General features: G+C 35.8%; 2 protein-coding genes across 5 annotated transcripts; both read right to left on the minus strand.

The window, feature by feature from the left end:
- Positions 1 to 1,934: 1,934 nt before the first annotated feature.
- LOC306878955 (nucleosome assembly protein 1-like 4) lies at positions 1,935 to 13,249 on the minus strand. Of its 2 annotated transcripts, XM_079431589.1 has the most exons (15): positions 13,152 to 13,249; positions 11,810 to 11,857; positions 11,170 to 11,257; positions 10,142 to 10,283; positions 6,863 to 6,949; positions 6,660 to 6,788; positions 6,320 to 6,391; positions 6,031 to 6,170; positions 5,804 to 5,949; positions 5,539 to 5,558; positions 5,187 to 5,306; positions 5,048 to 5,083; positions 4,865 to 4,912; positions 4,620 to 4,657; positions 1,935 to 3,393 (listed from the first exon to the last, which is right to left on the minus strand). In XM_079431589.1, the coding sequence occupies exons 2-14, from the start codon at positions 11,832 to 11,834 to the stop codon at positions 4,655 to 4,657; spliced, it is 1,056 nt and encodes a 351-aa protein (XP_079287715.1). In that variant the 5' UTR covers positions 11,835 to 11,857; positions 13,152 to 13,249; the 3' UTR covers positions 1,935 to 3,393; positions 4,620 to 4,654. The 2 variants fall into 2 exon arrangements, with proteins under 2 accessions (XP_079287715.1, XP_079287714.1); XM_079431588.1 differs by lacking the exon at positions 4,620 to 4,657.
- Positions 13,250 to 13,856: 607 nt separating this feature from the next.
- On the minus strand, positions 13,857 to 27,319 carry LOC306877822 (cysteine--tRNA ligase, cytoplasmic-like). 3 transcript variants are annotated; one of them, XM_079429800.1, is made up of 24 exons: positions 27,239 to 27,265; positions 27,100 to 27,164; positions 25,655 to 25,891; positions 25,008 to 25,099; positions 24,129 to 24,217; positions 23,712 to 23,808; positions 23,456 to 23,554; positions 22,191 to 22,340; positions 21,862 to 22,002; positions 20,818 to 20,906; positions 20,577 to 20,698; positions 20,151 to 20,263; positions 19,877 to 20,005; positions 19,290 to 19,419; positions 18,529 to 18,632; positions 17,317 to 17,414; positions 17,035 to 17,224; positions 16,762 to 16,830; positions 16,500 to 16,581; positions 16,215 to 16,295; positions 16,067 to 16,134; positions 15,007 to 15,066; positions 14,736 to 14,819; positions 13,857 to 14,551 (listed from the first exon to the last, which is right to left on the minus strand). In XM_079429800.1, the coding sequence occupies exons 2-24, from the start codon at positions 27,119 to 27,121 to the stop codon at positions 14,423 to 14,425; spliced, it is 2,475 nt and encodes an 824-aa protein (XP_079285926.1). In that variant the 5' UTR covers positions 27,122 to 27,164; positions 27,239 to 27,265; the 3' UTR covers positions 13,857 to 14,422. The 3 variants fall into 3 exon arrangements, with proteins under 3 accessions (XP_079285926.1, XP_079285928.1, XP_079285927.1); XM_079429802.1 differs by lacking the exon at positions 25,655 to 25,891 and having other exon boundaries at positions 27,239 to 27,319; XM_079429801.1 differs by lacking the exon at positions 25,655 to 25,891 and having other exon boundaries at positions 27,100 to 27,278.
- Between the last annotated feature and the right edge of the window lie 419 nt (positions 27,320 to 27,738).

Here is a 27,738-nt window from a genome sequence, read left to right on the forward strand (position 1 = left end):
TTCTTATTTTTTTTCTACAATATCCTCATTTGTATATTTGTATAGTTGTATGTACATATGTTTAAACTGTATTTATCTGCATCTGAACGGGTTTAATGTTAACTGTATGCACCAAGGGTCTGAGAGTAATGCAATTTCAATTCTCTGTATGTATGTGCTGTACATGTGGAAGAATTGACAATAAAGCTGACTTGAAATGTTATCCTGCTGGAAGTAAACATCACAAGATGGGTACACTGTGGGCTATGCTGTAGCCCAGGGGTAACCAAACTTGATCCTGGAGGGCCTGTGTCCTGCAGTTTAGCTCCAATTTACCTCAACACACCTCCCTGGAAGTTTCAAGTACACCTAGTAAGACATTGATTAGCTGCTTCAGGTGCATTTGATTAGGGTTGGAGCTAAACTCTGAGGGACCGTGTCTGGAGACCCCTGCTGTAGCCCATCTGCTTCAAGGTTTGGTGTGTGTTCAGAGATGCTGTTCTGCATACCTCGGTTGTAACGAGTGGTTATTTGAGTTATGTTGCCTTTCTATCAGCTTGAACCAGTCTCGTTATTGTCCTCTGACATCAACAAGATATTTTCACCCACAGAACTGCTGCTTACTTTTTTCTCTGTTTCTGACCATTCTCTGTAAATCCTAGAGATGGTTGTCTTTGAAAATCCCAGTAGATCAGCAGTTTCTGAAATACTCAGATAAATCTGTCCGGCACCAACCACCATGCCACAATCAAAGTCACTTAAATCACTTTTCTTCCCCATTCTGATGCTCAGTTTGAACTTCAGCAGACTGTTTTGACCATGTCTAAATGCACTGAGTTGCTGTCATGTGATTGACCGATTAGATATTTGCATTAACAAGCAGTTGAACAGGTGTACCTAGTAAGGTGGGCATTGATTGTATACAGTGGTTAACAGATGCAGAGCCCCCTACTGACAATACTACAAAAATGCATGCAATAACAAACCCCTCAATGGAAGAACTTCATATTACCTGTATGTTTTCAGATTTAACATTAGAAGGCAGAAGACACTGCCTAAATGACAGTTTAGCATAAATATTCATTTTTTATTTAGCAATAAGCATATTGCAAATTGTGGTCATTGTATTATAACGGTTACAAACAATGTCTGAAAATTTTAAATGTAAAAACAGTTACAGAGATGTATACTTAAAGACTATTTCAGGATTAGGGAACAGAAAAAAAAATATTCAGCTGTTTCACTCTAACAAATGAATTTATCTTTTGAGAAAAAAAAAGATTTTTGGAGGCTGATGTCATTACCATCCGTCACAATAACACCATAGAACGGTCACAACAGATGGATAATTTATCACTTTAGAAATTCACTTTAATTTTATCATTTAAAAATAATTAAGTTGTGATATTTAATGGTAAAATGCTGCAAAATCTGTAACGGTTATTCTTCTAACTTAATTAGGCATTTGGTCTCGAACTTTCAAAGTGATTTATCATTCATTCATTTCTTTCAGTCTAAGGTTACTTCTTTTCTCATTATAAATGAAGCTGACTTCATCCTTACATTCAATACTCAAAATCAAAGCTGGACTGGAAACAACCAATTCCAAAGCATGACTCTTTCACATCAACACAGAAGAAATAAGGTAAATACTTATAGAATTACATGTTTCACACTTCTGCTTTTAAATCTTACAAAATGGGGCTCCACTGACTTCCAAAGCAAGTATTTTAAGTTACCTTGATATTGCTTTTTTGTTGAATCTGGGATTCAATCTGAATAATCTTTTGTAGCAATTAATCACAAAAGCTTTTGATTAAGCTTAACTCGTACTGAACTCAAAACATTCCTTCAACATAACTTTCATTCTTTAGCATTAGTATCTAATCATTTCAAATAAAATCCAGACCTGAAATACAGTAAAGGTTGTGGTAAAGTCAAATCAGATCACTCTCTTTGGCAATAAAAGTATTTGTTTAATTTATTATTATTGTGGGGGTTTTTTGTTAGTGCTTGGGCAGTACAGCAAAAGCATTTTTTAAATGCTAAAAGGGGCTATAATCAACTGGGTACAGTACATACATTAGCAAAACATATGCTCTCAGGGATCCACCAAACACAAGACCAAGACAGAGTTCAAAACAATAACAAAGATATATAAATAACTCCGTTATAACTAAAACCACATTTCAAAAGTCTTCCTTCTTTTTCAAGACAAAAGAGAACATGAAGCAGGTTAGATATCAACAGTTTCACCATGCTGGATACTCGCACACTGTCATCTTGGCATAAAAAACCCTGAGTAACCTTTGAGATCAAGTCACAAAATAAATTAATTCAGTCAACTTTGGGACGTGATGTTGTATCTTGAGGATGTGACTTTCATGTGTAATCATCTGCAGTTCACTCAGAATTCAGTGACCATTGGCAGTGGACTTTTGCCCAATCGTTTTTGAATACTTACTATCTAAATTGAGCAACTCCAGCATTATGGATATATAACGTATATTGAAATATATGTTTTTTTTTTTTTAAAGACTACATCGACTGAGCATACTTATGTAGTGGAGTGCAGAGATTTATTTAGTTTTTTAAATTATGATCTTCAAGAGAAAGTCAAATGAAGATGGAAATGTTAGATATTTATATTGCAAAGAGGCCGGATATGATTAAACACAATTACTTGATGCCTGCAAGATATCGCTGACACATTAGTTGGACTGGCTAGCTAGCTAGCACATTCCATAAATAAATAAGTGCATAAACATGCAGTTTTGTTCAAAAAGTACATAAATAGATATATTGTGTAAAAAAAATGGTTATGCCCATGACACAGAACGCTTCAAAAGTGAGAAGAGAAACAATTTGTTAAATACAAACAACCTTGACAAAGGTTAGATGTGCGCAGGAAGTCAGAATACAATTCCATTTATTTTATTCAGGCTTAAAATTTCACCTGTCTGAATGTGAAGACAACGCTTGCAAGATCGTTTCAAACCCACAAGTCAGCGTTTTTTGTTTTTTTTTGGCTATGCAATGACATATCTGAAGTCATTATGTCTGTACATGTTTAAATCATGAATTAAAAAATAGTTTTACACTTATGTATATATCTACATTCTGAAGGCCAACTGTAATCTGGAATTGCCCAATTTATCTATAGTGTTGTTGTATAGCAACTGAATTTTAAAGTAAGCTAATTTTGTAGGATAAAAAAAAAAAAAAAAAAAAAAAAAAAACTAGTTTACCAATGTACTGCATCATCATGTTTTGTTTTGTTGGATGGTGTGCTCATCAGAGAATGTACGCCGCACTACAGGCCTGATTTTAGGTGAGCTGATGGGGTTTGACAGTGGCAGGAGTGAGGGATCCAAACTATTGTTGTTTGCACTCTGCAGGCTGAGGATCCCCGGTCTGAAAAAAAAAAAAACATAAAACAGATGGGGAAAGGAAGAGAGAACTTTTTTATTCAATATGTTGATACAGTATCTGCAACTACAGGAGGAGTGCAGGAGATAGAGGGAGATATATCTTCATCACAGAAGAGTGGCTCATGAAAGCACATTTACATTGACGTATCTCTCTAGGCCTTTGTAGCATCAACAATGGGAATGCAGTCAATAATTGAGATAAAAGCGTCAGGAAATCTAAAGTGAATCACCACTCTTTTGCACTGCAGATACATCATCACTAAATGCGAGAAAGTGTCTTTCACCACAGCCTGATCCACCAAAAGAAAACGTGATGCGTCTGAAGCAGTTGCTTTGCATTAAGGGGTCATATCACGACCAACCAAATCTCACTTCAACTTTTGAGAAAAAAAAATTATTTTCAGAACTTTTCAGATCATTTATTGAAGTAATAAGCTGCTTAAAAAAATAGTTCTGCAATCCTACAGTCTCTGACATTGTAAACCCCAATCATTCAATTCATGTTTATTTGTATAGCACTTTTCATGATACACATATTCAGAAACTTGACCCATCCAGTCACTATGACTGAAAGGGCCAAGAAAAACTTATTTAAGACTGTTTTGGTTAAATTATTCCTGTGATGGCAAAGCTGAATTTACAGCAGTCGTTACTCCAGTCTTTAATGTCATATAGTCCTTGCTGAATAAAAAAAATCTTACTGACCCCAAACTTTTGAACGGGAGTGTATGATATGATCCCTTTAATATTAGATAGAAGACAAGAAACCCCAGTACTGAAGCACTCCAGGATCAGGCTCTAATGTCAATGTAGACCTCAAGTCTTCCATGTCAGTGCATGGATGCTATAGTCACCTTGAATAGGTGGATGTAAAGTTATAGCAAGATATTATGTATTCAAAAGAGGATGTCACATATCTGAGCTGGAAAAGTACTTGACCTACTAAATACCATCAATAACTATTAAGCAAAATGGATGGAAGGACCTTGTCCAAAATTCTCTAACTAATACAGCAGCTGTGATTTTGTCCTCTTCTCTTTTCCGTTACAGTCCTATACTGAGATTTTGGGCAAGGCCTTAATGATATGGCTTAGTATAATGTCACAGGGGCGCTGTAGGGATGGGATAGCAGACACAAAGAGAGGGCTGAGGCCGAGAGCGATGTGTGAAGGCAAAGGTTAGAATGGACTCATGACATTTCTTTCTTACCTAGAAATGTATGAGGTGAGAATGACTTATGCCTGTCACTAGGTCAGAACAGCAGGTAGAGAACAACCACAATAATTATTAATCATCATCAAACATGCAAATAAATCACAATCATTCATCCAAAGAAATACAAAAAAAGACAGAAAATTAAGTTACAGAGACTGAGGAACGCTGAACAAAGAGACAATTAAGTAATTCCTTTTTACATTTCAGTTCCAGTTAAGAAAATCTAAATCCACACTGACCTTGGAATCTCCCTCCTCTTCATCATCTTCGTCCTCCTCATCTTGGCCCTATTTCACACAAAACAGAGCGCTAGTCTACATAATTGAACATAATATCATATAACACATCACTGATTTCAACTGTAAATTTCCATAAAACACTGATTCCTCAATTTATCTTCAAAATGTATAAAGTGAACTCACCTCCTCTTCACCCTCATCCAGCTCCTCCTCTTCAAACTGCATCAACAGACACAAACAAATTAATGTATATTACAAATAATTGCAGCTACTCTGTTAAACCATAGATATCATAAGTCTAGAAACAGTCAAGAGTACATACACTTTCATCATCCTCCAGGGCTTCTCCTGTGAAATACAAAACTGCTCTCGGAACGATTCTTTCTCTGAAGAAATGACCAATTTCAAAGTCTGTGGCTATAGTGTACTCCGAATCCTCATCCTGTTGAACACAAAGAAAGCGAGCTCAACTTTTCTGATCATTTGAAGACGAAAAATGAAGTCTACTTCTCTGAAAAGATTCTCTTTCAAAAGTAAACTAACCCCTCATGTCTTTCAGAAGAAATAATGCTGGATAACATCTTATTTTTGTGACCACGAAACATATCAGGCCAACTAATTGCCTACCTATAACTGAGTTAAAACCAGAAAGAATAAAGAAACAAAATACTCACCAACTCTTTGTCTGGTGAAACTAAAAGAAAAGAAATATTTGTGACTTCATGCAAAAGAGTAGGCTTATAATATGAAAACACTTAAATGAGATAACTAATATTGAAGAATATTAAAGAACCATAATTATCGTGACACACTATGCCACTCGGGTTTCCTCTGCATTCTAGTGCATCTTATGATTTCCCAATGTGCAATTCAACCTACTAGTCTCATTCTCCTGTTATTAGCATTTATAAAAGTTCACACACACATCTTGTTGCGTACCTTTAATAGGGTTGAAAAAGTTGAAAAAGGAGTCATTGGGCACTTGTTTGGTGATGACCCTCGCTGTCCCTCTGCCTTTGTGCTTCTGTTTCTTCTTGATCGTTTTTACCGTCACATCTTTGCCTTTGTTCCAATCAATTTCACACCTGCCAAAAGAAGAGATGAATAATGAAAAAGTGTGAAAATATGCTGACAATTCAAGCAGGTATTGTTTGAGAAGTGCTCACCCATCACAGTCGATGATTTCTGGTCCTTCAAATGAAAACGGATCCTCTGCATCTGGCTCAGACTTCATCTTGTATACTTTTGTGAGGACTGTGTTGGTGAAGTATTCATTGGGTTCAAAATGGAACTCTAATGTGAAGGTCTGTGTTAGAAAAAGGAATAATGAAATACATTTATACGTACAATTAAAATGATTGGTATAGCAGTTATGACAAGAACTTTGGTTTAAAAAAAATCAGTTCACTGGGTTCACTTTAAAATCAACATAGAACCTTCAAATACTGTCCTTACCATGGGCTGATCAGGACCAGAAAATATCACTTTAATATCTTGAAGATGTTTAAGTATTGGTTCATCATGCTCCTGTTGAGAAAGAGAGCATTATGGACAGAACAGGTTCTCTTTTCATTTCAAGTGCTCTGGAAAATATGTGGTATTTGAACATTACCGTCTTTTTATGAAATTGTATTCATAATATTTGAGTAAATATATAACTGTATTCACATTCACATAATATAGTTGCATATTGTCTGTACAAGGTTACAGGGCAAAAGAAAACATGAAATAACCATTACTCAGAAAAGAATAGCGAAGTCTACAGAGGAGAAGGTCTAATGTTCGGCTGGTTCACCTGCAGCATATCACTCAACATGTCCACACTCCGGAATATGGTGAGCCAAAACTCTGGAATTCCTTTGGGTTTGTCCTCATTAGCATCTTCTGTCTTTTCCTCTATAGCAGCTTTCTTCTTCAGATCTTCCTGAAAATGAAGGGTATGCCTCAGACTGCTGCTCTTCTGTCTGATTTCAATGCGAGTGGACAGATGATACTCACTGCTAATGCTGCTTCATCCTCATGGTCACTCTGCCATTCACACTCCTCATCAGTGGGTTCCACTTCTCCAGAGACAATGTTTCTTCTCTGGAAACACACAAAAAGCTCACTTGTGAAAGAGTATCATATTATTACCCATCCAGACCAATGAGAGGAGTGCTCACATTGAGCTCAGGAGATTTTCTGTGCTTTGGAGCCATACTGAAACCTAGTGCCGTGAAAAGGTTTTTGCATATTTATCACACTTAAAAGATTCAGATCATCAAACAAATTTTCATATTACACAAAGATAATGCAAGTAAATACAAAATGCAGTTTTTAAATGATTATTTCATTTATTAAGGCAAAAAAACTGTCCAAACCTACCTGGCCCTGCGTGAAAAATGAATTGCCCCCTCCTGTTAAATCATGAAAGAACTGTGATTAACCAAATTATTTTAGAAAGTGGAGCTAAATTTCACTCGCCAAACCCAGGCCTGATTATTACCAGACCTGTTGAATCAAGAAATCACTTAAATAGAACCTGTCTGACAAAGTGAAGCATGCTTAAAAAGCAACACGTCACGCCGCGATCTAAAGGAATTCAAGAGCGGATGAGAAACAAAATAGTTGACGTATCAGTCTGGAAAGGGTTATAAAGTCATTTCTAAGGCTTTGGGACTCCAGCGAACCACGGCCAGAGCTATTATCCACAAATGGAGAAAACTTGGAACAGTGGTGAACCTTCCCAGGAGTGGCCAGCCAACCAAAATTACTCCAAGAGCGCAACGACAACTCATCCAGAAGGTCATAAAAGAACCCAAAACAACATCTAAAGAACTGCTGGCCTCACTTGCCTTAAAGTCAGTGTTAATGATTCAACAATAAGAAAGGGATGGGCAAAAACAGCATCCATGATGGGAGATTTCCAAGGCAAAAACCACTGCTGACCAAAAAGAACACAAAGACTCATATCTCACACTTGCCAAAAATATCTTGATTATCCACAAGACTTTTGGGCAAATATTCTGTGGACTGATTAGACAAAAGTTGAACTTTTTGGAAGGTGTTTATCATGTTACATTTGGCATAAAACTAACACAGGCCTAATGGATAGAGAGTTGGACTTATAACCCGAAGGTCGTGGGTTCGAGTCTCAGGTCCGGCAGGGATTGTAGGTGCGGGAGTGAATAACCAACACTCTCTCCACCCTCAATACCACGACTGAGATGAGACCCTTGAGCAAGGCACCGAACCCCAACTGCTCCCCGGTCTCCGCAGCAATGCTCCGCCATAAAAGTCACCATACTTGGCCACACACCATTTCCCTTCCCACCAACAGTCAAACATGGTGGTGGTAGTGTGATGGTCTGGGTCTGCTTTGCAGCTTCAGGACCTGGATGACTTGCCATAATTAATGGAACCAATAATTCTGCACTCTATCAGAAAATCCTGAAGGAGAATGTCCGGCTGTCAGTTTGTGACCTCACGCACACTTGGGTTATGCAGCAGAACAATGATACAAAACTCACCAGCAAGTCAAAAACAAAATGAAGGTTTCGGAGAGGCCAAGTCAAAGTCCGGACTTAAATCCGATTGAGATGCGGTGGCAAGACCTTAAACAGTCAGACATTCATGCTCGAAAACCCTCCAATGTGGCTAAACTAAAACAATTCTGCAAAGAAGAGTTGGCCAAAATTCATCCACAGCGATTTGAAAGACTCATTGCCAGTTATCGCAAACTCTTGATTGCAGTTGTTGCTGCAAAGGGTGGCACAAACAGATTTAGGGGGCAATTACTTTTTCATGTAGGGCCAGGCAGGTTCGGACAGCTTTTTTCCCTTAATAAATTAAATCATTATTTCAAAACTGCATTTTGTATTTACTCGGGTTATCTTTGTGTAATATTAAAATTAGTTTGATGATCTGAACCTTTTAGGTGTGACAAATATACAAAAAAAAAACAAAAACAGGAAGGGGCAAAAACCTTTTCATAGCACTGTACAGAACATTGAGGAACTAAATTGGCAAGAATTTCAAGCGCTATATTTATTTCCATATCTTTTAAATTCTAAAAGGTAAATACTGTATATAAAATAAAATGGAACAAATACAGTAAAGCACATACAAAGTATACAATGTCTGTGGCATCTTAAGTATGAGAACACTAACAAAGAATTTCAGTGCATATAAGAGCATATACATAAACATACAATTCTTATTAAAAGATGCTATATCTATAAGATACATTTTTGTTAATCAACGTTTAATCATTAATGTTAATTAATTTAATTGTAGTATTCTTGGGGTTTTGTCTCAAAGTTTTAATTACTTTATTTAGTTTGCACAAGTATCTCTCTTTCTTTTGTGTAGCAGCCCTGTGTAGGTTGTCAAATGTATTGCTCAATCTTTTTTCTCTTTCAGGACTTTCTAAAACTATTAAATCAAAGTATGCATTCTCCTGGTTTGGATGAAGTCTCTTTAAGAGTGCATCACTTCTGAATTCCCTGAATTTTCTCTTCACTTGCTTTCCCCGCTATTTACCTGAGAGCTCTTTTTATGGAAAATCCAAGGTCTACTTTAGACGCAATGCAGCTTCATCTTTCATTTCATACTTGGGCCCATCTTCAGAAGGTCTGTCAACACTACATTAGCTGTAAGTACTGTCTGAGATCAGAATAGTTCAAAAGTTTGAAGTAGTTTGGTAAGATTATTTCATATTTTTGTTTGGTCTTTTTTTTTAATGCTCAACAAGGCTACATTTCAAGAATACAGCAAAAAAACGGGTTAACAGTAATACAGCAAAAATTAGTAATACTAATAAAATTTATTACAATTTAACATTTTCTATTTCAATCTATTTAGTTATTTATACATGGTATTTATTTCTGTGATGCAAAGGTGAATTTTCAGCAGTCTTCAGTGTCACATGATCCTTATCCTAAATTATCTTAAAATGTGATTTGGTGATTAAGAAATATTTCTTGTTATTATCAATTGTGAAAAACAGTTGATATTTAATATTAACTTTGTGTAAAAAGTGTGGTTTACACTTTTTCAGGATACTTTAAAGAACAGAAAATTCTAAAAAAGGGCATTTATTTAAAACAGAAATCTTTTATTGAGACAAATGTCTAAACGGTGACTTTTAATAACTTAAATGTGTTCTTTCTGAATAAAAATATACTTTTATTTAATCAAATTAAAACTGTAGCATATGTAAATATATAAAGCATACAATATTATAATGCTAAGATAAATACATAGATACACACACACACACACACAAACCCAACTCACTTTGTCAAATAACGGCTGATAAAGAGCGCTATACTTTCTCTCCAGCTCATGCACCTCCTTGTAAAACTTGGCTTCGATGTGTGTGCTGTTAACCTGAAGATTCTTTAAGGCATTGACTCTTCTTTTCACAGACTTTGGTAAGCTGAAAAGAAGTTGGGAGAGGAAGAGAAGAAAGACATTGTGTGAGCAGATGGGTGTCTGTACTGCACAGCTGGACCAGTGCATTTCCCTGCTCTCTGGGGTCAACAGATGGGTTTGAAGTAAGAGCATGAGATACAAGATCCCTGTTCAGATCACATCGCAAAATGTACTTAACCTCTGATAAGTCGAGTCGCACGCTTCATGCAAAAAGCAAAGATGTTATTATAAAGTGTGCGCTGCAATCACTGAATCTGTTTTAGCTGGTTTAAACATAAAAGTGGCTTGCCAGCCAGCCCTCTTTCCACAAGCCTTATGTCTGGTCTTGCAGTGTTCATGCACAAATGGATTATTGCTGTTTTGTGCAAATATTGTTGTCCGTGTCATTGTTTTCATTCACTACAACTACAGCCAAACTCAGAGAACGAATTAGCCTTCACGGGTGAGTGAGCTCTCGCTGGGCATCGTCAAGCTGACACATACAAAGACATAGATACACACCATTAGGACTGACTTCTCTGTTATAACCCAACATGCAGAGACAGATTTTAGGTTACAGGCAGATGGTCTGACTAGAGTTTTTCCCCCTTAGATGGACGGTTATATTACACCGGCAAGGTTGTCACTCTATGTAACATGAGGAACAATAAAAATGCAATGTCCAGTTTTAAAATTCCACACAGGAAATATGATAGGAAGATAGGAAAGATAGGATTCCTACCTCAAGATAGGAAACAATAAAAACATGACAATGACCATGTCATGACCAGAAATAAAAACAATGAGGATACAAAATTTATATTTGTCCTCTTAGTCTCTTTGGTTCCAAGTTATTAGTTTGGTTTGTAAGAGAAATTTGCTTCACCTTTCAAATATTTTGTCTTGCTTACCTGTCCATGATGGAAGCACTACTGTCTATTTTGTCCTGAAGAGCTGCCAATGCTTGTGGGTTCTGCATCACCTGGTCGCTCGCCTTACCTGAAAATAACATCATGTCATCACCAGCATAAAAAAAAAAAAAAAAAAAAAAAAAATGAATCGATGGCAAAATCAATGCTATTTATGACTATCAACTCTCAAAGAAAGTTTATACTGCACACAGTCCTTTCCACAAACAGACATCCATCCTAAAGGAAGCATAAAATCATGTTCAGCACCGCAAAACAGCACTATTGTTTCAACATTTTTTGTTTCGCCTTTGATATTGCTCCTAGTAGGTTTGTGAGATTGCACAAATTTCTCAAAAGAACCTATGAGACAATATTTTACATTAAACCATTGGCAGCAGTGATGTGCTGAAGCTTCATTAAACTTTTACACTGAAACATTATAATGCCTTTTGTTTGAGAAGCACCCTGAATCAAAAAAATAATAATTTACAAGACAATTTAAGTAACATAAAATCGTTCTCTGCCAGCTCATAAATGTGTCAGCATTTTAAAAGCTATACAGACTGTACAAGAAATAGCTCATGTGAAAAATGCAAGGTTGCTTGTCAAAGACAATACCAGGAATTCATACTTTCTATACCTTTGGCTTCATTGTCAGCATCCATTTTGATATCACAGCTCAACTATTCTGTGAAAAACACAAAATGTACAACTTTAGCTTATCTACAATAACTTTTTTTCCTATTGGTAAAGATCAAATTACATACATTAATTAACTTGAAATTTCAAATCATATTTATTGCAAACAAAACATTCATATTACGCTTTGCACAACCAAAACGACAATGTAATGAACCTAACTACCACAACTAACCACAGAAGTTAATCATTTAATTAGGGAGAATAATTGCCCCCAACCTTCATTTTTTTAACCTTAAAAACCATCGTGGAATCCAGTCATGTTAAATATTTTTATTTGAATCAATTCACTGACATTGTAAGTAGTGCTTGCTTTATATTTGAGTTGATTTTATTATTATTTTCAAATCAAAATCCACAAGCTAGACATTTAACATGGCAATTCCATAGTCACTGTTGTATCATTATTATATTACTTAAATATTCCTATTATACTACTAAAATAAAACACATAACTTGGTATTAGAGCCCAATAATAACAGTAATTATAGGAATTCTAATAAAGAATAACGTATAATAATAATGAAGTACCGAAAGATTTCGAAAACTTCTTAGCTTGAAAAGATCCCCAATGCATGTTTCATTAATTTACTCTTTTGGGGTAAACTTTGCTTTCCATAGTGAATGCTGGTAAGGCAAAGTCAATCATTCCTCATTTCCAATAATCAATACGTTTACGTTTCTAATGTTCCGCAAACTGCAAAGATAAAAATCAGCAGCTCAAAGTAAAGATACAAACAGATGTGTTTATGTTGACGCCCTTCAGAGATACACTCTCGCTAGCAGCTAGCACGCTAAACTAGCCACATCCAGATCATAACAGATTAAATCAGATCTCATAATCTCCACAACCACCAGTTTAGCACAGGCGACGGAGGGGGTCATAACAGCGACAGAGGACAGACACTGGAAGATCTCCAAACCAACACTGAAGAAGGGTGAAGTGTAAATGTCACAGGCCAGCAGGCTAACAGACCCTCACAAAACACTCTCACTTCGGGTATGAGCTTTGACTATTTCTGCGGTGGTTAACAAGTTACGTGGTAATTGTTTGTTAACTGGCCTATAAACTGTATCAATTTGGAGCAGTGACTCGCAACTTTATCAAAACAAAGATGACATACAGTGAGAGCACAAGCAGCACACTAGTAGTATCATACATTTACAGCCACGGACAAAATAATCCAGTCGGCTTGACGTAAACCAGACACTCATAATATGTATTTCAAGGTAAAATGCAAAGTATAAAGTAATATTTTATTTAGGGAGATTGCTTTTCTTACCTGAATCAGCGGGTGTTGTTCATCTGATTGACTCGGCAATAAAGCTGAAGCGCATTGGTCCAATAATACTCCGCCGGGTTGAATCGGTTCTTTGGCATGTATTGTTCAAAAGAACCGATCTCTTAAATGACTCGGACATCAGAGGGTTTTTTTATGAATGATGATGATGCATTTATATAAAGCTGTTTAGGCTATTTTAATTTGTGTCTTAGATTTTCTTTACTTGCTGCAACCAAGAATAGGATACACATAACAATTTAGAACCTATATTATTTGTTTTTACATTAAATAATACAATTTTGTTTATCTTTCAAATGTATAGCATGTTTTAATAATAAATTTCCAGCATGTATTATTGATTATTTGTTCCATTTATTCTAATTTAAGCTGCTATAAAACTTTTATAATAAAAGTTACATTGTCCGAATAGGACATGATGATTCTTTGTTCAGAGTCAGTCAGTAATTGACTCGGTTCACTCTACAACTTATTCGTATTGATTCCGTACGATTCTTGAAACAAGTATTCAGTTCGATACGTTCACCCGGGTTATCTGAAGCTCTGTGCAGATGTTTTATGACTGAAAACTAAATATCTGTAGTTGTTCGCGCAGTATTAATCTACAACTACACAAACAAAACTTTTCTAGACAAGTCTTCATGGCAACTTTAGCAGTTGAGTTACTGGGGACAAATGAGCCTCACACATTATTCAAAATCCTTTTTTATTTTGCTATTTCATGTTCTTATAAAGAGTAAGTTAATACTAACAATAATTGGTGCTCCTATGTTGCCTCTGTTTTTCCATTTGTCATAAACCTACAAACCTGAAGTCCCTTCATTCCTGTCAAATCTGAGATATTTTGATTCTGGAGGAATCGTATTTATCACTAGCTGATGTGTAAACAGTGTTTCAGAAAAAAAAAAAATCAATAGTGAAAACACTGAATATTTGATCCATTTCTACAACAACGGCTAAATATTTCTTGCATACTTCATATAAACCACCAAACCCACAGAAAAGTTCTGATATACTTGCATCTTTGTTCTATGTGTGCAGAAAGCACACAATATACAGTACATACCCTCCTTAATATCATAGTCATAAAATACCTCTCAACTTTCCAACCATGACCAGAAATATTTGGCAAAATCTTGCCAAAACTCACAGATGAGGTCTTTAAGTTTTGTTGCCTTTTCGCATACACAAGACAAGTTCACAACAGACAGTATGGGCGGATGGCAGATCACATCAGACTCCACACCATGTTCTCAGCTCCCGTTCTGTGTCGACTGGAGGTATTCATTATACAGCTTCTCTTGAGCCTCGTAAAGCTTGCGAAGCTTTTTGGCCAGTCCCTTACTGAGTTCCTTTCCCTCAGCATCATGCGTTGGGAAACCCTGTGCAAGCAAAGAACAGACATGCTATTAGCATTTCTGAATAAATGTGACCAAATGATTAAAAATTCATAAGGACTCATCAATCCCCTATAGACCAATAATCACCTTGAAATGGATCCAACATACAATAGTGTGACAAAAAATGTGTCTCTTATGACAAAGAAAACTGAATGGTTTTCATTACCGTTTCATCAAAGGTGGAGTACTTGTCAGTCTCTGGCCGGAACATTTCACTGGGTTTAACCTTCATTTTTGCCAGCTTTGCCATCTATGACACAAAATATACAAATATTTATAATACAAATAATTTAAAGCAATGAAGCACTAACAAGAATAGACTTCTCTCGATGTATTTAAAAGTTAAAATGTCTATCAATAGACATGAGAGGCTTTTTACATGAAGTGTGTCTAAATTATAAAGTGTGTCAGGGGGTTTCTGTAATTGTTCTAATCACCTCTTGTTCTTGTTTCTTTCTGGCAGCCTCCTCCTTTTTCTTTTTCTTTTCATCTTCCATCTTGAAACATGAAAGAATGAGTGGAATATAAGAACCAAGTACAAATTTACATGAACATGAAACAACAAAATAAATAATATTGATCTTTTAATGTAACAAAGAAAAATAAATTAATACTTGTATTCAGCAAGTATGCATTAAATTGATTTAAAAAAAAGGACAATTTTCAAAATCAAAATTTTTACATTGTTACAAAAGATTTCCATTTAAAATAAATGCTGTTCTTTTGAAATTCCAAAAATCCTGAATACAACTTATTACGCTATAACTTTTTTCAACATCATAAATGTTTCTCAGCTTTTGCCCTCAAAGCAATAAATTAAATATTAAAATATATTAAAACAGAAACCAGTTTTAAACTGTAATATTTCACAATATTGGTGTTTTACTGTAAATTTTATTAAATAAATGCAGTCTTGGACAGAAAAAAATATTTTAAAATATTTTTGAAAATATTACCGAGCCCAAACTTTTGAACAGTAGTGTGTTCATAGTGTATTTTAATTTTTAATTACCATCCTCCTTTTTTGTTTTAATAGAAACACTATTTGCTGTGACCATCTCAGGTGGATCATGACTGATCTGCAGAATGTGTCCAGAGCGGTAAGTGCACATGAGGCTCAAAAGAGTAATTTAAAGAAGGTACAACAATAAACCGGTGCAACTTGAGTCCTTACAATTCATTCTAAATTTACACGGACAAGCTCGAAAGGCCTAAATACATTTTTCATGACCTGGTTTGCATTTGAATCATTTCTTTTGTGATGCCTGATACGCTAAGAAAGTTTTTCCATTGACAGAGGGAACGTATCACCTTACCCTGGTGGAGAGATCATTTTGATCTGATTAATGACTAATTTTAACTTAAGGTGTACCGCAGACCAGCACATCTTTGGCAGTACTATATGTGAAACGAGATACAAAATCTACACCACTGACACCAAATAAATCAAGTAGAGATATCACAGTATACTGCCATGTAGATGGATTCTGCAATTACCTTCTTCTTCTCTTCTCTTTCCTTCAGAAGAGTCTCTTTGTCCACCAATTTCACAGATGTGGGAAGTCCTTAGAAAAAAACCAAAATAAACCATTGCAATTTTCCATGACGTTCAGGGTTTGATAAAATCTCTGTTTCTTTCATTTACCATCACGATCCTCCAGTCGGACACCCAGCTCAGGTAAAGTATCATCACGCAATTCGTCACACACCCGCAGCAATTCTGTCACTGGAAAACAAACACATTTCCCTAATGAATTCTCTTTTCTGCATAAAAAGCACAATCTGTATTGTATGCAAATGCCTGTTGGAGGAACATCTCCAACACCCACAAAAAAAAAAGAAATAAATTAGAACAAACAAAATGACTTGAGTTCACATTGTAGGTCTTTGCACTAAAATATTAATAAACAAAACACCCCGAGAGATTTACCTTTCTTCTCTCTTGCAATTTTGCGGACGTCTTCCCTGAAATCCGACAGCACTGACAAATAGGGCATGACTGTGCTCTCGAGCTGAAACAGAAATTAAAAGATTAAGAAGAGTTTAATGACAGATTACGGTGGACAACAATCCACAAAAAAACATTATTAGATTTAATCTTTCATGACACGTCTTCACAAGTCTGGCTTTGTTACAGAAATTAAAAGGAAAACCTTTGATGAATCAAACATGATCTGAGTGGTGTTGCTTACATCAGCATTCTGTCCGTTTCCTCCAACAGGGAAGCCAATGGGCTCAGCTCCCTCAATCGCTCCAAATGTCTGTCAAAGCAGAAAACAGTTTTAGCAAGCACTTCAATGTGCCTCCATTGTTTTAGTTTCGGTCTCTAAATCTCAGCTTATTCATTGTAGCAATCAGAGTAAAGGATTTTAGAGATAATACAAAAACAAGTGTTCTCTTGTTGCATCAAAGTATCAGTTATGTCCAAAGTCAAGCTCTATATAACTACTTTTTTGTCGTGCTACCTTAAGCATGTTGGTCAAGTACAGGGCAATGCTCTGCAGCAGCATGCGGTTAGGCGGCAGTTTTGCACTCCTTCTGGCAGCCATGTAGGTGTTACTCTGACCGACAAGAGCCCGCATCTCCTCCAGAGCCGAACGAGTGTCTATGTTGTCACACAGTGCCTCATGAACTGATGTTTTCTTCTCATAGAAGCTACACAAACACACACACACACGACTGTAATGAGTGATAAAGCTTTATTTATAGGAAAGAGCCAATGTAGTCTTAAGGAACATATGTGTCACCTTTTGTTTAGTTCAATCTCCTCAGCTTCCCATTTCTCAAACTGGCCGGTGATGTCTGTGGGGCTCCTCAGAATATCTTTAACATTTAGGAAGAACTCCTGTGGAAAAGAAATGAGAGGAGCAGAACACAAAAACAGTCATGAAGCACTGTTTCATTTGCTCGCTTAAAAGAATATTCAATTTTAAACAAGTTATGCGTTTATAATACAAGCTTATAAACCATTCAAACATTTGGGGTTGGTAAGTTTTTACCATTTTAACCTTTTCAAGGTTCTTCAAAGAATATTTCAAAAGACCAGCATTAATTTGAAACCGTAATAATGTAAATGTGCTGAATAAAATTAGTTTCTTTTTGTTGTATTTAATTCAGCATTTTCCTTTAAATGGTTTAATTAAATGTGTTACCATATTAAGGGTTAACATATTTAGACAGATTTTTATTACTTCAATGTCTAAGGGTAGTGAACTTGTGTCTGCATTATCCTATATACATTTTTTTAGAATAGTTCATAAACACTTTTCTTAAGGCAGTTAAAAGAAAACAAAAAAACGCTACTACTGCTAGACTACTCCCAAAATACTGTTTTTGTATTAACTAAGTGCTCAACATTTCGCACACTACATACACTAACACCACTCTCAGCTTTTTAATGTACTTTGAATATTTACAGCTTTTACTTCTAATTTGGGACCTCAGAACCTCTATTCATCTCCAGTTATATTTCAGCCAAATTCTGTTGAGGGAATTGCACTATTATTGCATCACCTTCTAATAAGCCGTCTTCATTTTTACTCAAGTACAGCCTTTGGAGGCACACTGGGGTAGAGGGAAAAACACAGTGTGTCTCATTAAGATCCTCACCTCAAGTTTGGGTGAGGCTTATATAAAAAAATATAGCGTGTAGGTCAGTCATTGGTAACCTTCACATACTTCCCATGCTAATGGCTACCTGTGTGCTTCAGGCAAATCTGGAACTCTGCCCATGTTATATTCCTTGGTGACAGAGTAATTGATAGGTGGAAAGAAGCGCAAGACAGAATTAATGCGGCCTGAAGGACACTCGCTATTCTCCGACCTTCTGGGTTCTTGAAGGAATCTAGATAAGCCTATTGTGCACTCATGAGGATTCTGTATGCTGATAAGTGGCAGACATTAAATTTGGATAGACGATGAATTTTGGGTCTGCCTCTTCCTTTTGGTTTCTCACTCACCTTTATGAATCTCTCATATTGGATGGCTGACTCCATTGTGTTGTTGGAGTAATCCAATGTGTCTTTCCATGAATGCATCAGAAAGGCTAAACGAAGCTGTCTTGCTAAAAAGAAATAGAGCACAAACGCACAATGTCAGAACTTCCTATTGTAGTTACTGGGATCGATGTACAAGGCAGAATAGATGACCACACAAACACAAATGTATAGACACTACAGAAACTCACATAGATCAATGACAAACAAGGATGTTTGAGAAAAATAAAAATATTTTATGTGAAAAGGTCTTAGTCATCTTTGGATCATTGTTGCAAGGATGTCCAGTGGTATATCCATCTAGTGAAAAATACCTTCCTTGTCCCTTGAAGACACAGGACTTTACTTAATTATTTTTTCAAAAAAGTTATTGAACATTTCCAAGGTCAAAAACAGTGATAGTGGTGAATATACCCATTTGACCTGAATAAAACATACCCTTTCATTTTGGAGGACAAAATGTGTGATATTGTCCAAGAAATATAAAGACCTTGACACACACTCATTTGTTTTGTTGGTTTTTAAACCCTTCAAAGATTTGATTTGGAAATTGAAAACATACAGGCTATTCAACGTCAAATAACTAAATTAAAAAAAAAACAAAAAAAAAAAAACACAAATTTAGACCAAAAAAAAAAAAAAGAGCATGAAGTCTTTTGACCCATACGCAGATGTCTAAATATGTAACAGTGATACTTACAATAGTATAATCGTAGTATAATTACCCGTATGTTTGGCCAGGGCATCTTTGATAGTAATGAAGTTCTTCAGAGATTTGGACATCTTGCATCCGGCGATGGTCAGGTGACCAGTGTGTAAGAAATATCGAACCCAGTGATCATTCTCAAAGTATGCCTGTTCAAAAAAAAAAAAAAATAATAATAATTATTGACACACAGCAATCCAGAGACAGGACCAAGTTCTTTATCACCAGTTTTCAGATTTAAAAATAACTAGAAACCATCTGTTTACATGGCAATGCTCAAAACGCCTAAATGTATCCTTTGTAGTTGATGACAGATAAATATTTAATCACTACATCATGTCATCTCTATATGCTCTTGCAAAATAAGAAAAAAAAGTACACTGCTACAGTGCTATTATAACATGCATATCAAACAGAAATGTGTTTTAATTATAAGACATGAACGACATGAAGGGTTTAACTAGTCGGAAACTTGCAATTATGGTAATTCCAACATGACATAAATGCTGCATTAACCTGTGCTGAATAATGAACGGGATTCTAATAATAGCTTTTCAACAACAGCTTTTAAACACTCTTCATATGAGCACATTGTAATTTTCTCACCTCAGATTGCGCCAATTCATTGTCATGATGAGGAAAACGCAAGTCAAAACCTCCTCCATGGATATCCATAGACTCTCCCAAAATGGATCCAGCCATGGCAGAACACTCAATATGCCATCCAGGTCTCCCCTTTAACAGCCCCAGTAGAATTTTAGATCTTGAACTCACAAACATTACCAATGCAATGCAACTTTGCATAATGTTCGCAGCCAACTTTGGAGGCATTTTAAGGCGTATTCATCTATGCATGTGTTCCTGATGTGTACTTTCTCACCTTTCCCCAAGGGGAGTCCCAAGATGGTTCTCCAGGCTTGGAGGCCTTCCACAGTGCAAAGTCATTCTGTGATCTCTTTTCACTAAGTCTTTCTGCTGAGATACTCAAGTCTCCTGCATAAGTTAAAAAAGTAATACACTTATCAGAAAGAAAAAAAAAAAAACACATACAATGTCCAGGTGAACACTGAAGAAAACACTTATGGGGAAAAAAAAGCCCTAACATCCTGTTATGGATAATTGGTAAAATGGATAATTCTGGCTTGTTGTATCCACTGCTCAGATTATTATCGAGCTATTCCACATTGCCAGTCCACATCACATTGCCATGGAAATTACAGGCAGTCGAACTGGATACATGTTTTGTACTTCTCAAAGGCCCACTTAAAAGTGTAAAGCATTTTAAAGCATGTAATGCTTCCTGTACCTTCTCCTTCTTGAAGAGCCTTCTGATCCCCAACAGCTTCTGGTACCAGTTTGGCATAAGAGTGAACAGGGCAGGAATCAAACTTTGCTGTGTCAAAATATACCGATCCATTTGACTCGTATCTTGTGAGAAAAGAGCAGAAAGTCATTCTTAGACATTTTCTCTGGAAGTAGTGTTTTTTTTATGGGTTATATCATGAAATATCAAAATAATCAATCTAGAAAGACAGCTCTATTCCTACCCATAACCGTTGTCCACAATTCTTTTGACAAAAACCACAATCTCTGGCACGTACTCGCTGACCCGTGTGAGAACATCAGGAGGGAGGACCTGTCAATCAAAGACACCACAGGCTTTCATCACTGCTCAGACTTAACATGTTTTAACATATTGGTAAGAACATGCATCACAATATATAAACTACATAATACACATTGTTGGGGCGTAACTAGTTACATGTAACTGTAATCTGTTACAGTTACTGAGAAAAAAAAAATAAGTGTAATTAAATTACAGTTACTTACGAAAATGTTAACGATTACAAAGTGGGTTACATCTGAATATTTTCTGTAAAAAGCTAGGATATGTTGAATAATATTAATTTGTTGCTTTGCCTGTTTTTGATGTGCATGATGCCTCCTGCCATTTAAAGGTCTTTTAGTAAAGCGATGCTATTCTGATGCTATTCTGATGCTGATTGGTTCTCTTGTTTGAATTTGCAGTGTACCACGTCTGCCAATTACATCAATCCACATTGCAGCTGAAATTTTAGACTACAACCTGTCTGAGAGCTGACTACTTATATTTTAAATAGGGTAACTTGTAATCTGTAACCCAATACATTTCCAAAGTAACCTTCCCAACCCTGATAACACAACAGCACAACTGTTTTCAACAGATAATAATATGAAATGTTTCTTGAGCACCAAATCAGCATATTAAAATAGTTTCTGATGGAAGATGTGACACTGAAGACTGGAGTAATGAAACTGAAAATTCAGTTTTGCTGTCACATATATAAATCACATTTTTGAAATATATTAAAGCAAAAAAAAAAAAGTTGTTTTAAATCGTAATAATATTTCACAATATACTGTTTTCACAATGTATTGTTTTTACTCTATTTCTGATCAAATAAATTTGGCCTTGGTGAGCATGAGACTTCTTTTAAAAACGTAAAATAAAAAAAAATGACTGACCCCACAGTTTTGAACAGTAGTGTATATACATATAAGTTGGGTCATTTTCAAGCTATTGAATTACTCATCAGTATTAGTTCACTCACATTCAGGGCATCCATATCTTTGTGGTACTCTCCCTCCCAGTACTTTGGCAACAAAGAGAAGATTGAGTTTTCTGTTACTTCGCTTCCAAATTGGGAGTCTAACCAATCTGACAAGAGATCCTTAGCCTCTTCCAATAAGACCTAAAAATGAAAACCATTAAGAAAGAACCAGTTAGTTTCAGAACCATGCCATGAATTCAAATGATCTCAAGAAACACTATGTGTCACTGAATGACATCAGTCAAATAATTTAGAACAGAATGCCTCATACGGCCCTGATCTAACTATGTCACGTTAAATGTTTTTAAAAAGCTGCTCAAATAATTGACCTGTGCCTGGTTCAGAAGTGCATCTCCTGCAGCGTTGCTCTGCACTGCCATCTGCAGGGGACCCAGGGCAGCTTCCACTGCTGCATCCAGCCTCTCCAGCATCTGTTTCTTATCTGTGTCAGTAGTCTCAGCAAGCTTGGCTTTAAACGGCTAAACACAATAAAGCCAAATTACATTAAAGCACACTAATGGGGAAATAGATGAAAGCAATGAAAACATTTTTGTGAAGGCCAATAACCAATAGTCAAGTGAGTTCAGGAGGTCTTGCTTCCATTTTGTTTTCAGAGCTGCTTAAATTTTTTTCAGCAAAAAGATTCATTTCAATACTTAATGGCAGCTCTTTCAGTACTTAAAGATATTGTTTAAAACTTTATTATCTTGCTAATGTGAAAGCAACCATGTCACACATAAGTGTGTGTGAAAACTGAAGACAGACCTGAGCTATTAGAAGAAGAGTTTATTTGTAATAGCATCAATAAGAGCAAATAATTCAAATTTGCAGAGGATGAAGTAGTTTGCTTGGAATAAAAACCGCAACAGTCTTTTTGTCCATATAGACCTCAGTTAGGGTAGCAACATATTACATTTTTGACAGGAATGAAATTGAGGTACAAAGTCAACATCTCAATTGTTCAGCTGACAGAATGACTACCTCAAAAAAAAAAACATTTAGTAGACAGAAACATCTCAATACAGTTTTGAAAGTTGTGAGTTGGTGAAAATAATTAAAGGCTATAGAATCCCTCACAGTCTCTTTTTCATGGCCTCTAACATGACAAAGGTCTACAGTGATGCATATCTGAATGAAAAGCTTCTCACAGTCATTGGCTAATTCTACAGTCGTTTCATGCAAGTCACAGGTTGCTGGAAGGGAATGATTAAAACTTGATTTGCTATTGGGCATCCTTATGGCCCAGCGCACACGACAATGTACACGTCATCAGAGAAGAGATGCAAAAGAAGAGGGCCATGTTAATGGTACCGATTAAAAATTACGAGAACATGCTTTTATTTTATAACAATGATGTGGAAGGATAAATCATTTATAGCTGCAAAACTGCATAAAAATAGTTAATTTTGATTTCATTGTGTCTTTCAATTGGTACTTTCAGCATCTGAAACATGCAAATACTAAAAAAAAAACTAATAATTTTTGAGTCCCACAGAAAAGGAAACTCATACAGGCTCTAAACCCCACAAGTCTGCGCGGACGATAACAGGATTCATTTGGACCGAAATGTCCACTGTATGAGTGATACCCTCACCGTTCGGGCCGTTAGCACATCCTGCAGTATCTGAGAGGGACTGGGCTTCTTCTCTCTGTACTGCTCCAGCAGGTAGTTCTGTCGGGCTCTTTTGATGATCTAAAACGAAGAGATCACACTGATGACTGGATCTTTAGAGCACTGCATCACATGTGGCCTTCAGAATTAAAGCAGCATTTCATATGACCAAAAGCATAAAGTCCAAGGTTACTTTAATATCAACTACATTCAGACTCTGTGCAAACACTGCTCTTACTTTGTCATCAATATCTGTGATGTTCATACAGTAGAAGACATCATATTTGAAATAATCCTTCAGTATTCTCCGCAGAATGTCAAAAGAAATGTAGGACCTGAAAAAACAAAGACACTGAATCCTCATGAAATACAGAGAACCGATACATCATAAAGGCTGTGTGAGCCTTGGATGGAAAATGTTTATATTTTCTCATTTTACCTATGTTCACTGAGCCATATTCAAAAACAATGGTTCTTTGAGGTTTGATTTACAGCCTCACATACATACACAACTAACAAATTCTGACCCTGGATTGAAAGCTGAATGTCCGCTTCAGCCTTTTCATTGACTATTGTGCTGTCTACTGTGCTGTTTTCAACAGCTGGGGCACACTGAAAACAAAGAAACACTATGAATGGATGGGGAATATGTCACCTGGCATGACCCATGTGAGAAGCATCATACACCGTGGGGCCACAGCAGTACCACAAAACCCTGTTGCCCTTTTGTGGTACAAACATCTCCTATAATGCACAAAACAAGACAGATATGAACGATTTTAACAGTTTATTCTCATAACACAGCATCCATTTTTTGTGTTTATGAAAGAAGTCTGAAATTATTTGATAATTCAGTTAAAAAAAAAAAAAAAAAAAAAAAAAAAAAGTGACATAACTTGAAAATAATTGTTTATATTTGAATCTTTTTAAAAATGTAATTTATTCCTGTGATGGCAAACATTATTCAATTTTTCAGTGTCACAAATCTCTTAAATAAGAGTTTATTTGATCAAAAATACAGTAATAACAGTAATACTGTGAAATATTATTACAATTAAAAAACAACTATTTATGTTTTATTATATGTTAAAATGTCATTTATTCTTGTAACGGCAAAGCTGAATTTTCAGCAGCCATTATTTCAGTTTTCAGTGTCTCATGATCCTTCAAAAATAATTCTAATATGCTAATTTGGTTTTATGTTATGCTCCAGAAACTTTTCTTATTATTATCAATGTTGACATTTTTGTGGAAACCTTGTTTTTGATTAATAGAAAGTTAAAAAGAACAGTAACAATTTAAATTACTTCACGGTCACGCTTGATCAATTATACACATGCTCGCTGAATAAAATAATTGCTTAAAAACATGTTGATATTGTAGATTTTGTTTTTAAATACTTGGGTTAATTTGATTATGCTTTCAGCTACCAATTCTACAGTAATATAACGTATAGAAAGTTGTGGATTTAGTCTAGTAATGTTCTGTGTGTCACCCACACATTAGGCCATGTTGTTTATCTTTCAAACTGTACCTTTGCCCGTGTGAGACTGTTGTAAAGATGCAGCTTTGACACGTCTGTGCCTTCTGGTGGAGACCATGGTGGCTGCACCCTCTTTCCCTTTGCTGAAAAACAAGAGACACTTTTTTTTAACCCAAATTACTTTTTAGTATAAAAATGAGTCACTTTTACAGATTCATTTATAATATTCAATCCCTAAACTGTACAACGGGCACATCACAGGAAATAGATGTTTGTGCACACCTGCTGCACAATTATAGGAGGGGGTTTTTTTTCTCAGAAAACATAAAACATGTATAAATCAAAGTAACACATACACCGTGTGAAAGTGAAACAAACAATGTGCAAACAAAGCCACTAAACATTGCGTCCAATTAAATAATTTTTAAACACCTCAGTCACTCAGTGTCTATCAGTCAACTATAACGCAACCCATTCCAGTCCCATCCAGAACAAACCTGAGAAGTGATTGTCTTGTCAGATTCTCGTCAACAACTCAGCTCATGTATACTAACTAACACAAACTACGCACATCCTCAAACTCATGCAACACATTCTGCAGATGTCCTCAGCACAGAAACCACTAACTCAATGTACAATTCAGCTACAACCTACATTCATTCACTCTGACTACGACAGGGGGAGTTCTGTCTACTCACTGCTGCATTCTGGGATCTGGTCATTCGTTTGGGGCTTCAGGGCAGCTATGTGTTTGTACCAGCGCAGGGCATGGACATGCCGCTCAGGTGGGGGCCCGCATAGAAGCGCAAAGGCTTCTGCATCCGCCTGTGAAGGCCCGTAGCCAGCCAGGTAACTGCGACTGCTCAAGTACTCATTCAGAGCCTCAACCCTGCGAGCATCCTCACTTATGTGCAGTAAGAAGCCATACTCAAAGGCTGGGAAAACAAAAGGGCATAGACACACATAAACACATAGACGAACAGACATTAGAAATGAGCTAAGGGCCCGTGGAGAATGACTGTGATGATACCTGTAATCCCCTCTAACCTCGTTCCTCAAACATACCACACCATTGTGAAACAATACACTCACAACTCTCATAGTGTCAATTAATTTCATAACTGAGGGTAAATTCCAGTAAAAAAGATATAGAGAGCAATAAAAATTATTTTAAGGCAGACTCAAAGAGATGGAACATATTTGGAGCACAAATAAACCTGTAAAGGGCCATCAAAATTGTTACCGTTAACTAAAACTATTAAAAATATAAAGCTAAAATAAGATATAAATATTAGATCACTAAAATAAAACACGTTCAAAGTACTTAAATGATTAAAACTGAAATAATAATAATACAAAAAAAATTAGAAAACAAATTAAAATGATGAAAGCACATAACAAAACCACTAAAACTCAAACTAAAATCGACCATATTTAAATATGAATAAATACTAATAGCATTACAAAAACACTTATTAAAATGCTATTAAAAATATAGTTAAAATGCATGACAAAATTCAGAGAAATGTGCATGACGTGCAAAAGAAAAAGAAACCAGTTATGAACCTGCTCTTTATTAAATCGAAACCACTTATGAATCAGTCTGACTCATTTACTGCAGCATAATATTATTATACACCATATAATTATAATTACCTCTGTGTGTGTAACATTACTTGTTGTTATATCTGTTCTGTTTTAATCTGATAATGATCTTACCATCTTGCAAACGGACTGTATGTATTTCTTTCACTAAAAGACCAACAAATACTACCAATATAATAATGTAAGGAAACATTCCTAGTTAAATATAAAATGATTTAACTCCTTTGCAGTACGTGTTACTTCGGCTGTCTGATTTCAGTAAATGATCTGTCAAAGCAATGCACGTTAGCGAACATAACAATATGACAGTCACACTTGAATAGAGACTCAGGCATGTTGCCATATCTACGTTACGAGCAGTACCTCAATAAAACAAATAGTGAGAAACATCCTGTAACAGCTGCAGGTTTCAATAGGACCTGCATTAATGAATAACTTAAAATAGGCCTCTACAGTAGAAACACGCGTTAATGTTATATAACGTGCATCATGACTGTTACATACAAATAAAGTAAAATAAATAAGTAGAGAAATTTACCTATATCCCTTGTGCTTGCCATTTTCCACTATCTGATGCAACAATAACGTGTCCGGAAAACCTGGCTGATAGGAAACCACAATGAAACACATGACATGTACGAAATCAATGATGTTCAACGGATCTCTAAATCGTTTACACGGCTCTCCTGGCTGTCTTTTTATATACAGATCCGATGTTCTTACTACTTCCGGACAAATATTAAAGCGCCCTTCGTTCCAAAATAAAAGTCACATGCCAACAACAAATACTTGTATAATACCGAGAGAGACTTTGATAATACTGAGAAATGTTAATGATTAAAGTGATAAATTGCTTACATTAAATATTTCTATTAGATTTTGTAAACATTCAATATAAGCATACGCCTTAAATTTTAATTTTTCATTAAAAAGGTATATAGACCTAGATGTCAAACAGCTTTAAACACAGTGGGTTTTCAGATGTTGTAGTTTTCAATTTATTTCCACATTGTCTTAAATTACTAGATTAAATTGTCATATTTTCTTTGCTTTTGTGTGTGCGTGTTGAAATTTGTAAACATACACAGACGACCACTAGGGGGAAGTATAACCTCAGAAGGTTGAGTGCATGGTGACAGAAATGTCATTTTGCGGGAATATCCCATTTAAACGGAGA

The sequence above is a fragment of the Barbus barbus genome (genome assembly GCF_936440315.1).
Source record: "Barbus barbus genome assembly, chromosome: 2".
In the NCBI taxonomy this organism is placed as follows: domain Eukaryota; kingdom Metazoa; phylum Chordata; class Actinopteri; order Cypriniformes; family Cyprinidae; genus Barbus; species Barbus barbus.

Bases quoted from the DNA above. Each gene is read 5' to 3' on its own strand.
- LOC306877822 (XM_079429800.1), bottom strand. From the start codon at position 27,121: ATGGCAAGCACAAGGGATATAG. The intron at 17,225-17,316 runs GTGACACATATG...GTGTTTGTGTAG, and splicing joins GAGATTGAACTAAACAAAAG to CTTCTATGAGAAGAAAACAT. The intron at 16,296-16,499 runs GTAAATCTCTCG...TTTGTTTTCCAG, and splicing joins AATTGCAAGAGAGAAGAAAG to TGACAGAATTGCTGCGGGTG.
- LOC306878955 (XM_079431588.1), bottom strand. From the start codon at position 11,834: ATGGATGCTGACAATGAAGCCAAAG. The intron at 5,950-6,030 runs GTGAGCACTTCT...TTCTTTTGGCAG, and splicing joins GAAATCATCGACTGTGATGG to GTGTGAAATTGATTGGAACA. The intron at 5,307-5,538 runs GTGAGTATTTTG...TGTGTTCAACAG, and splicing joins TTTCACCAGACAAAGAGTTG to GATGAGGATTCGGAGTACAC.